We start from the raw sequence: 11,309 nt of genomic DNA, 5'->3' as shown, positions 1-11,309 counted from the left end.
TTCCCTCTACTTCCTTGTGTAAAGCCGTGCCGCCATGGCACCACTCCCGGCCGCACCCTGCATGTCTGCTCAGCTGCTCCCTGCACATCAGCCATCGTGCCTGACCGTGCCACAGTAGGAAGAAGCAAGGCCTGGAGAAGGACGCCATTGTAACACATCTACATACAATGTGGATACGCCATAAATGTGTATAATGGGAATCCATGCATTGTCTATAGTGACATCTCTCTTTTTTTCTGACAGGGACGCTGCCATACTTACAAAAATCATTTAATATGAAAGACAGTGGATCTGGCTTGCTGCAAGCAGGTAGATATTAACATAAAATCTTATTCTGTAAGTCACCTGGAATCCGCCATTTTAGGCGCTAAACCAATATTCTAGAGAAGGTGACCAATCTATTCACTGGAGTCTCATGATGTTACTGACACAAGGTTGTGATGTCATCAGTCTCTAGTGAAGAAATAAGATTCAGTCAGGGGAATGGACAGCTGATGGACGTACATAATGGTGCCTGCTGTGAATGGGCTGGGGGTCTGAGAACCGCAAAATAGGAAACCAGATATACTACATCAATTTCACTATAGGGCAAAAGGTGTCGCACAGTGAAGCTTTACATTAATGAATGAGAGGGGGAGGGGAATAACTAAAGTGGGGGATGGGGAGTGAGGTTTAAATGCAGGATTTAATATAATTTGTCCATTTAAAAATTAATTTTATTTTGATTTTCATACTCCAGTCTTAATATAAAGAAGGTTGGAGAAAAATGCACCTAATGTATAACTAGGTGAATGTCCTTTAAAAAATTCCGAAAATGAATTCTACGCCAGCCACGAGCAGGATTTGCGCTATAATTTACTCCAATTTCTGGCATAAATTATGTTGAATTTGTTGGGCTGCAGATGGCAATGCCTCCTTCCGCTGAGCTCCATCTGCTTTTTAGAAAAGTGGCGCACGTGTCAAATATGGCACAAAACTCTAAATTGATTTTGCAAATTCAGGGCATAGAAAAGTTAATAAATTTCATCCACTGAGTCTTCCCGGTCGGGACTCTTCCTTTCACGTCTTCTCTGTTCCTTCTCTTTCAGTCTTCCTCTGCAGCTTCATGTTGCTGGCTCCAGTATTTGGATATTTGGGTGATCACTGGAATAGGAAATATCTGCTATGCATTGGTATCACCCTCTGGTCAGCCGTCATCCTTGGCAGCTCATTTATTCCTGATGAGGTAACATCCAGAGTTCATTATTACTGGGGTTTTACGGTATTATCACATTGATGGCCTATCCTTCTTACAATGACGTTTATGTGACGAGATGTAATACCAGGTACAGCCACCCTTTCGGACAGGCCGCTGTGCCTGTGTAAACAATGGAAGAGACACATCGCTCACAAGAATGCCACGGCCCTTCATTGTGATAGTCTGTGGTCCTGGAGTTCAGACCCTCACTGACCAAACATTCATTGTCTATCCTAAGACTAGGCCATCAATAAGAGTCCCAATGTTAAAGATTTACTGAAGATTTTCTGAATGATTATTTTTTTTCCTCTTCCCCAGTATTACTGGCTGTTTCTGCTTATGCGAGGATTGGTTGGCATTGGCGCTGCAAGTTACTCCACCATCGCCCCCTCCATCATCGCCGACCTATTTATAGCAGACCAGCGCAGCCGCATGTTGTCCATCTTTTGGACTGCTATCCCCGTGGGCTGGTAAGTCTCCTGTGTAAACACATAGAATGCAGTACTTATGACAAGAGGTCCTCTGAATATTTAACAGGACCTTCTTGTATAGATGTAACTGAGTTTGTATATTGGAGAATTGCATGATCTGCAGTTTACATATAACCCTATGACTAGCAGAATTGATCTTACTGTAAAGACTATTGTGATTTCCTGCTATCACTTCACATTGTTCCTGATCACACCAAGATCAAGGATGAAAAAAGTGTCTAATATATATATAATGTGTGCATATGTTTATACTGTTAATATATATGTCTGTATATAGTTATATTTGTGTGGAGATTATGGCCCATTCTTAACTTTAAAACTTCTTTTTTGCCTATTAAGTGGCCTTGGATACATCATGGGCGCTAAATTGACAAGTGCTATTGGTGGTGACTGGCACTGGACTTTGCGGGTAAGTGAGAGAATTGCAGGATTCCTGCAGGCAAACAACGATTTCCCTGTAAAGTCTTATTATTGGAATTTCTCCCCTTATCTGCTGCATCGATGAGCAACAAGTAGGGCACTTGGTTGCAGTTCCAGCTCTCTGAGTGTCCTTCAGGAACCTATAGACAGTCCTTTATGAACACTGACATATGAGTGTTTGTTTTTTTAGTCATTTCCTATTTTTCATTTCTTAAATCTGGTTTCAGTCACTTCTATTTATATATATAATATACAATGTCTCCTTCTTCTGAACAGGTCATTCCGGGTCTGGGGATTATAGCCGTCCTACTGCTTCTCTTAATTATGAAGGAACCATCCAGAGGAGCCGCGGAACAGAATGGGCAGAAACACACAAACAACAATTCTTGGATTACAGATGTGAAAGCTTTGCTGAAAAAGTGAGTGTTTTCTGTATAGTGATGGTTGTCGCTGGCTTTACCCCGTGTCTCTTGTGTCACTTACATTTCTCTCTCTCTCTCTGTAGCCCGAGCTTTATGCTTTCCATGCTGGGATTCACAACAGTGACATTTATTTCCGGCTCCCTCTCCCACTGGGCTCTATCATTCTACAAGCGGGCCCGGGTCCTCCTATACAGAGGTGATCCATGTCAGACTGTAATATGTCAATCTGATGACAGGTAAACGCTTATTTACTGGGTGTGCCAGGAGGTTGTGAGGGGGGCTCTCTGCCATTATGTCCATACTCTTCTCTTCTTGACCTGACTTTTGGGCAAGGCTACACGGTGAAGGGTCAGGACTCCTGGTAGAAGTCTTATTATAGGGTGGGTTCAGACGTGGTGCGTTACATGCAGATTTTACTGAGGATTTGCTTCAGATTTCAACATTTGCATTGCTAAAGGTGAAATCCACAGTGAAAATCTGCAACAATTCCACAAAATGTGATTGCAGTACATACAGTGTTGCGGATATTTATTTGCCAAATCTTCAACAAATCTGAAATCTCCCCCTATAATGTATATAGACTGCTACATGACTGTCTGCTCTATACTGGCAAGATATTTAGGATAGGTCCATAGAGAGCCCTGTCTGTATCCTGTTGGTACAACATACATATGACTAATTGTTCCTGCAGGGAGCGCATGTACATATTCCATACATACAGGTTAGTCATGATTAATCAATCCTGCAGGGAGCGCATGTACATATTCTATACATACAGGTTAGTCATCATTAATCAATCCTGCAGGGAGCGCATGTACATATTCCATACATACATTTTAGTCATGATTAATCAATCCTACAGGGAGCGCATGTACATATTCCATACATACATTTTAGTCATGATTAATCAATCCTGCAGCGAGCGCATGTACATATTCTATACATACAGGTTAGTCATGATTAATCAATCCTGCAGGGAGTGCATGTACATATTCCATACATACAGGTTAGTCATCATTAATCAATCCTGCAGGGAGCGCATGTACGTATTCCATACATGGAGGTTAGTCATGATTAATCAATCCTGCAGGGAGCACATGTACATGTTCCATACATACATTTTAGTCATGATTAATCAATCCTGCAGGGAGCGCATGTACATATTCTATACAAACAGGTTAGTCATGATTAATCAATCCTGCAGGGAGTGCATGTACATATTCCATACATACAGGTTAGTCATCATTAATCAATCCTGCAGGGAGCGCATGTACATATTCCATACATACAGGTTAGTCATGATTAATCAATCCTGCAGGGAGTGCATGTAAAGACATCTGCCATTGAATGAAGTTTAGGGACTAAATCTTTACAAAGATGAAGATAGTTGGAGTAGTAGTCATACTAAGATCCTTTAATCACCCTTTATATCCAATTTTTTACAATCCATCTGTTAACCTCTTTAACCCTTCCTTTGCAGCCAAATTTTTGGGATGATCACTATCATCACCGGAATCGTAGGAGTTGGAGCTGGTGTGGAGATAAGTAAAAGGTTCAGGAAGGTCAACCCCCGAGCAGATGCATTAGTCTGTGCTTGCGGAATGCTGGGCTCCGCCCCTTTCCTGCTCTTGGCCTTGACCTTGGCAAGATTCAGTCTTGTGGCCTCCTATGTAAGTTGCTGATGAACAGCTTGTTGTGATTGATGTTTTTCTGTTAATAATATTAAAAAGGGTGAAAAAAGCATATACACAAACATATAGTACCTGTAGATACATATATACAAACGTATAGTACCTGTAGATACATATATACAAACTAACATATAGTACCTGTAGATACATATACACAAACGTAGAGTACCTGTAGATACATAGACACAAATATATAGTACCTGTAGATATACATACACAAACATATAGTACCTGTAGATACATATACACAAACATATAGTAACTGTAGGAACACATACACAAATATATACCTATACTTAAAAACTGTATATACCACTGGATACCATACACATCCAAATACACAGCTTTACAAACACATAAACACACACATATTAATACACATATACTGTACATTATTATCCAGTGTAAGGTCTATAGGCAGGTTTATTGCCCCCCTGTGCAGCACTTGTGTTCAGGGTAATGGATAAACACTTGTACTCTTCCCCCTTCACCATCCAGTCTTTTCTGAATGTTTTCTTTTCACTACAGATTCTCATCTTCATTGGGGCGTTGTTGCTGACGCTGAACTTTGCCATTGTGGACGACATCCTCCTGGTGAGTGATCATAGCTGAAATTACATTTATTTAGGCTTTTCTCTGTTTTCCTGCGTAGTCCATGAAATGCCACTGACTCTACAATAACTGCCAGACAAGAGACGGAGAACATTATAAGTGTGGACTGCGCTGTTTTCAGATATTATAATGCAGATATTTGGTCACTTTGTCTGGCTGCCATTGTTGAGTTAGGGTCAGTAACGTCCTTCTGTCTACTCAGAATGTCCTCTTGTTTTAGAGTGTGGTGACCCCCAGAAGACGCTCCACAGCGGAGGCCTTACAAATCATTGTGTCCCACCTGCTGGGTGATGCATGGAGCCCATATCTCATCGGAGTGGTAAGTATTAGTCACATTATCTTCCTAATGGGTATATGAGAAAAGTCTTAGCCTGACTGACCCCCAGTGTGAACAACACACAACAGACAAACATTACACATGAAGCAGACAGCACTAATACAGTACGCAGACACCAAGCAGACATTATCAACATTATCAGCCCCCAAAAATCATATAGTACACATACAATGCCAATACAGCACCGATAGTATACCTACTCAGCATATAGACAGAACGAAGACATGACATAGAGCAGTCATACCACATACATACAGCACAAATACACCAGAAAATATTCTTACCCTGCCATTGATAATCTTCCTAAGAAAAAAACATGCAAAACTCTTGCCAATAAGTAAAACTGGGGCTAGCAAAGTTTTAACCAGTGCTCCTCATGGGCTGAAGGTCGGAAGCTCCTCTGCTAACTATGGTGAGGAGTTTCCTCTTGCCACCTCCTACCATGTGCTGTCACCAGATTTCCCGAATAGTATCCAGCATCTACTGTCTGGAAAAAATATATACACTTGTGTTATTTCTAATAATTCATCTTACATAACAATGTGTCATCTTCTTATCCTCAGTTATCTGACCTCATCCGCAAAGGGAAGCCGGAATCTGACCTATTGATGTTTAACAGCCTGCAATATGCCCTCATGGTCTGCGTTTTCGTATCCGCTATTGGAGGAGGGTTCTTCTTGGCAACTGCCCTCTTTCTTGAGAGAGATCGAAAGAGGGCAGACATAGAGTCCCAAGGTATGTTCCCTGTCTGTATGTGTATGTTCAATGTTTACTCATGCCTCCTGCAGAATTAAAGTGGAGATCCACCAGTATGGTCAGAAAATGTAAAATATGGACTATATCAAAATCTGTATATTCTGCTTTATGGGATTTTTGATTGATTGTAATTTGTCTGACAATTTAGTCTTGTGTAAATACCCGGGACATCTCAGCTCATTAATACTAGAGTTCCTGATGCTTATTAACAAGTGAATATCTGCTATTGGTCCAGGGTGCAGGAAGATTAACCCTTTTGCAGCCAGGGTTTTTGGACATTTTGCTTCTAGCAACCTGTAACATTTTCACACTATTGACATGTATAAATAAAACCTAACTTGCAAAATAAAGTCTCATACTAAACCCTTATGCCTATATATTTTGTAAAAGAGGACACCTGACACATTGTCAAACTGCTTTCCTGAACTTTATGCACACAGGCACAGTCGTGCAATTTTGTGTCAAAATTAAATTTTTCATATAAATGCATAAAATGAATATTTGTAGCTAAAGGTGTGACCCAAACAGAAAATTAGATGGTACATATAGGTGCATAATTATGATTATGTAGGTACATAATTTTTCTTTCCACTATACAAATGCTAAGGCTGTGTCCCATTTTACCCCCAGATTAAAGAAGTTGCTGCAAAAACATGACATTTTTTTATGATTTTGCAAAATTTGCGGCAAAAACACAAATTGACAGCAACGTGTGAACACACACTGAACCTAATCAATAATCGCAAATCCCTCAACCTAATCTAATACGTTTTTTAGTGGAAGTAGTTGAACACAAAGACATTATGGTGATGTCTTTACTGACTGATGGAAGTTTTTTTCCATCTATCAAATATGTTTTATTTCATAAAATACATAAATTGCATAGATTTAAAGATATCAAATCAGAGCACTGATTGGTAATCTGGGCAATAAAGCCAGATTTTACCTTAGACAGTTTTGATGAATGAGGCTCATAGGTGACGTTGATAGTTCACAATCTGTAACTTCTCTTGTAATTAACCATCTAGTATTGTAAAGCAGAACAGTATTACATGTGAATGATCTGATAATGTATTCCTACCTCATTAATCTTATTATTTTGTTTTACCTCAATAACAGGATGATGCATTCGGACATTTATTTACACCATACCTCAAGATCAGAACATTACATCTTGGAATGTCCATGGCTGAAATACAAGAAAGGCATCAAAAACTAAAAGCATCAATATTTTGGAGCTCTAAAGACTTTCACCATAATGAGCAGCAGGGCTCTGCTTTGCTCAAGACAAAACTATAATGTTTCCAAACAACCACAAATGGATTCTCTGCGTGCAGAATCAAGGACACCACACAGCATAAAGTCAACATGTATGCAAATGGCAGGATACCAAGCAAGTTGGCAGTGGTAGTCATGACTACAAAGCTGCCATTGCCTACTCTGTTACTGGTTCCAGTGGTTGAAACATTATAGATACTATACCGACAATTGAGGAAACTGGACCTAGATTGTCTGCAATTCCAAAGATTGCTTGAGGAAGAAAACGAGACCAACCTCACAGACTCATTTATATGGAGCTTTCACTGACTTCTTCCTCAGAAAAGCTTCCCAAGGAATTTGCAGAAAAGACTAACAGCAAACTTAGGTCCACCTCAAAGGAATTTTTTCTGTGCCTGTGGCTCGGCTGAGTCACAGTGCCAGCCTGGAGTTGACTAATATTTGGACTACAGATCCAAATCCCTGGAGTCCTTGTGAAATAACCTCACAAGGAAAGACAAATGTATCTGCCTGTGGCTCGGCTGAGTCACAGTGCAAACTTGGACTTGAAAGAAAAATCTTTGGACTACAGGACTGTATTCCAAAGAGAGCCTTAATGTCGCAACAAATGATAAATGTCTCTGCCTGTGGCTCAGCTGAGTCACAGTGCCGAACGAGACCCGAATTATTTGTCAAATAACATCATAACAAATAACAAATGTCGCTGCCTGTGGCTCAGCTGAGTCACAGTGCCAAATGAGACCTTACAAAGAATGATAAATGTCGCTGCCTGTGGCTCGGCTGAGTCACAGTGCTATGATGAGTTTTATACCATCTTTAGATGAAAGGACGAATTTTAAGACCATCATGTTCATGACTGCTTTTAATATTCTTACAAGTATACCAACTTTATGGAAAAAATGTAGTCATGCTATTTTAATAAAAATATATGATCCGAAAGATAGCGTTTTATTATATAGGTAGCACATTATTATAGTATACTGTCTTTACTTGCTGGTTTATTACACATTCTGGATTATTAGATAGATATAGGGAAATGCTTCTGAAAGTTATAAAAACCTATCAAAGGAAGAGTCAGGATTGAAATGCAGGAATAGTCTAAAAATGTGATTGTTCCACAAACAAAACGTTTTTCCTATTCACAGGATGTCACGATCCGTGGGTATGTGGACCAACTACTCCGCACCGCCGTAGCAGAGTAGCAGCTGGCCAAACAACAGTCCTACTACAAGATTACCTTTAATAGTCCAGACAGTAATGGAGGCTCGGCACAGATGAACTTGTAGACACCAGACGTGGTGTATATCAGCAGGCGTGACCAGTGGCATAACACGACTACAACAGCTTAAGGCGTAGGAACAGATATAGCATGGGTTATAGGATACAGGTAGCAGAGCACGGGAACAACGGGAACAGGATAACACTAAGGGACCATTTGCTAAGACTAACATGGGTAAACACAACAATGCTCAAGCAATGAATGAAAGGGCAGAGCCCTTTTTATAGTCCAGGGTGATCATAGGCTAATTACAGATTTTCCTCATGTGTGTGCACTGGCCTACGTGAACTAGTGCAGCAATGCGGAAGTGAGTGTCGGCGTCTCCCAAGGGGGAGATGCCGCCCGAATCTCACTTGTCCATGGCCGCGGCCGTTGGGGGAGCATGTAAGCACAACAGTCTGCGGCTGTGGACGTTACACATGAATGAGACTCTGATTGGAGTTGTTCAATTTCCTTTTATTCTCGGGCTGACTAAGACCACTATAATGACTTATGATATCTGAGAAAATGGTTGCCCAGAGATCTTTAGACCCTCGCTTCTATAGGGCATCCCCAACCTCTGTTGCAACACAAATTCAGACCCCAGGCCAGAAATAAATTCAAACACCAAATTCATAAATTAATTTAGAACCCCAAACCCCGTAACTAATTTAGACCTCAGACCCCCAAATTACTTGAGACTACAAACCAGAGGCCTAAATTAATTCAGTCCTCAGAATAGACACCTACATTATTTCAGACCCCAGGCCAGACCCTTAAATTACTTCAGACCTCAGACTATTACATTACTATAGACTCCAGACCAGAGCCCTACAATACTTCAGACTCCAGACCCCAATATTACTTCAGACCCCTAGAACGGGGTTTAGGGGGCCCCGTTTTAGAGATAGGTGTGGTTCCTAGAAGTGGGACCCGCAAATATTTATCTGACATTTACGGCATATCCTGTGAATATGCCATAAATGTCCCAGATGAGAAAACTCCATTAATCAAATAGATAACGGATAATTATAAAAATAAATTGCAGCTGCAGTTTAGGGATGGACAATTGCCCCCATGACCCCTTTAACCCCCCTCCCCCAGACTCAATAATATGACTGTGCAGTCCCTCAAAAAAATCATTGTAAGTTAACTTTTCAATATAATACTTTTTCATGGAATCCATATACAAAGATATCTCGGCTCAGTATTTGCTTCCTGTCTTTTTGTTTTGGGATGTCCCCAGGCTCAGAATCTGTAACTGCAGGAGCAAATTGAGAATTGTCATGGGCCCCATACAACCCAAATTACAATTGTTTTGTTTTTTTTTTCACTGGAAGATGCAGCCACATAACAGTATACATTGTCACTCTGGTCTAGTCAGGGTTTTTCCTTTTCTTCAATATTGAATAATACATTTTTATAGTAGGTTGGAGCTCCGTTTCTGAGCTGTAAATCCTCTATTTGCCTAAGGGTATGTTCACACGTAGTCAACAAAAACGTCTGAAAATCCAGAGCGGTTTTCAAGGGAAAACAGACCCTGCTTTTCAGACGTTTTTTTACCAACTCGCATTTTTCGCGGCGTTTTCACGCCGTTTTCGCTGCGTTTTTTACGTCCGTTTTTGGAGCTGTTTTCATTGGAGTCTATGAGAAAACAGCTCCAAAAACGTCCAAAGAAGTGTCCAGCACTTCTTTTGACGAGGCTGTATTTTTACGCGTCGTCGTTTGACAGCTGTCAAACGACGACGCGTAAATAACAGGTCGTCTGCACAGTACGTCGGCAAACCCATTCAAATGAATGGGCAGATGTTTGCCGACGTATTTGAGACGTATTTCCAGACGTAAAACGAGGCAAAATACGCCTCGTATACGTCTGAAATTTGGCCGTGTGAACATACCCTAAAGAGGACTAATCTCTTCACTGAAAACAAAACCCATGAAGTAATAGGAGAGCAAATCAGAAATGTTCTGCTGTAATATAGTGAAAAAAGCTCTGCCCCTTAAAGAAATTGGTCAACTTCATAAAGCGGACTCCTGACATGAAGCAGAGTGCAGTCCACTCCTCATGAGATTTTGACTGATTTGTGAGACATCCTGCTACTGAGCTGGGAGAGTCCACTGTGAGGGGGGAGACTGTCAGTGTGCATAAGAAAGAATGACAAATGTTGCTGCCAGAAGATTTCTCCTGCTATCTTACTTTATGCTGGATGTTGTATTATGTTATATAAGAAGGATTCCTGTATAATATGGAGTCAGCGCGAGGAGGAGGAGGAGGCCACTGGATTATCTGAAGAGTTTAACCCCTTAAGGACGCAGCCTAGTTTTGGCCTTAAGGCTCAGAGCCCATTTTTCAAATCTGACATATTTCACTTTATGTGATAATAACGTCGGAATGCTTAAACCTATCCAAGCGATTCTGAGAATGTTTTCTCATGACACATTGGGCTTCATGTTCGTGGTAAAATTTGGTCGATATATTCATTGTTTATTGGTGAAAAATTGCAAAATGTGGAGAAAATTGTGAAAAAATAGCATTTTTCAGAATTTAAATGCATCTGCTTGTAAAACAGACGGTTATACCATCCAAAATAGTTACGAGTTCACATTTCCCATATGTCTACTTTAGATTGGCATCATTTTTTGAACATTCTTTTATTTTTCTTGGACTTTACAAGGCTTAGAACATAAGCTGCAATTTCTCATATCTTTAAGAAAATTTCAAAAGCCTTTTTTTTAAGGTACCTCTTCAGTTCTGAAGTGGCTTTGAGGGGCCTATGTATTAGAAACCCCCATAAAACACCCCATTT

At 40.5% G+C, this 11,309-nt stretch overlaps 1 protein-coding gene across 1 annotated transcript; it reads left to right on the top strand.

Moving 5' to 3' along the window:
* The first annotated feature begins 245 nt into the window (after positions 1-245).
* Positions 246-8,172, top strand: LOC142655692 (protein spinster homolog 1-like). Its single transcript, XM_075830164.1, has 11 exons — positions 246-309; positions 1,089-1,225; positions 1,556-1,707; positions 2,068-2,137; positions 2,425-2,567; positions 2,654-2,806; positions 4,051-4,240; positions 4,790-4,855; positions 5,094-5,192; positions 5,774-5,945; positions 7,086-8,172. Exons 1-11 carry the CDS (start codon positions 276-278, stop codon positions 7,088-7,090), a joined length of 1,221 nt encoding a protein of 406 aa, XP_075686279.1. The 5' UTR covers positions 246-275; the 3' UTR covers positions 7,091-8,172.
* The last annotated feature ends 3,137 nt before the right edge of the window (positions 8,173-11,309 follow it).

This window comes from Rhinoderma darwinii, chromosome 6, assembly GCF_050947455.1.
Source record: "Rhinoderma darwinii isolate aRhiDar2 chromosome 6, aRhiDar2.hap1, whole genome shotgun sequence".
In the NCBI taxonomy this organism is placed as follows: Eukaryota; Metazoa; Chordata; class Amphibia; order Anura; family Rhinodermatidae; genus Rhinoderma; species Rhinoderma darwinii.
This window is presented reverse-complemented; position numbering and strand designations above follow the sequence as displayed.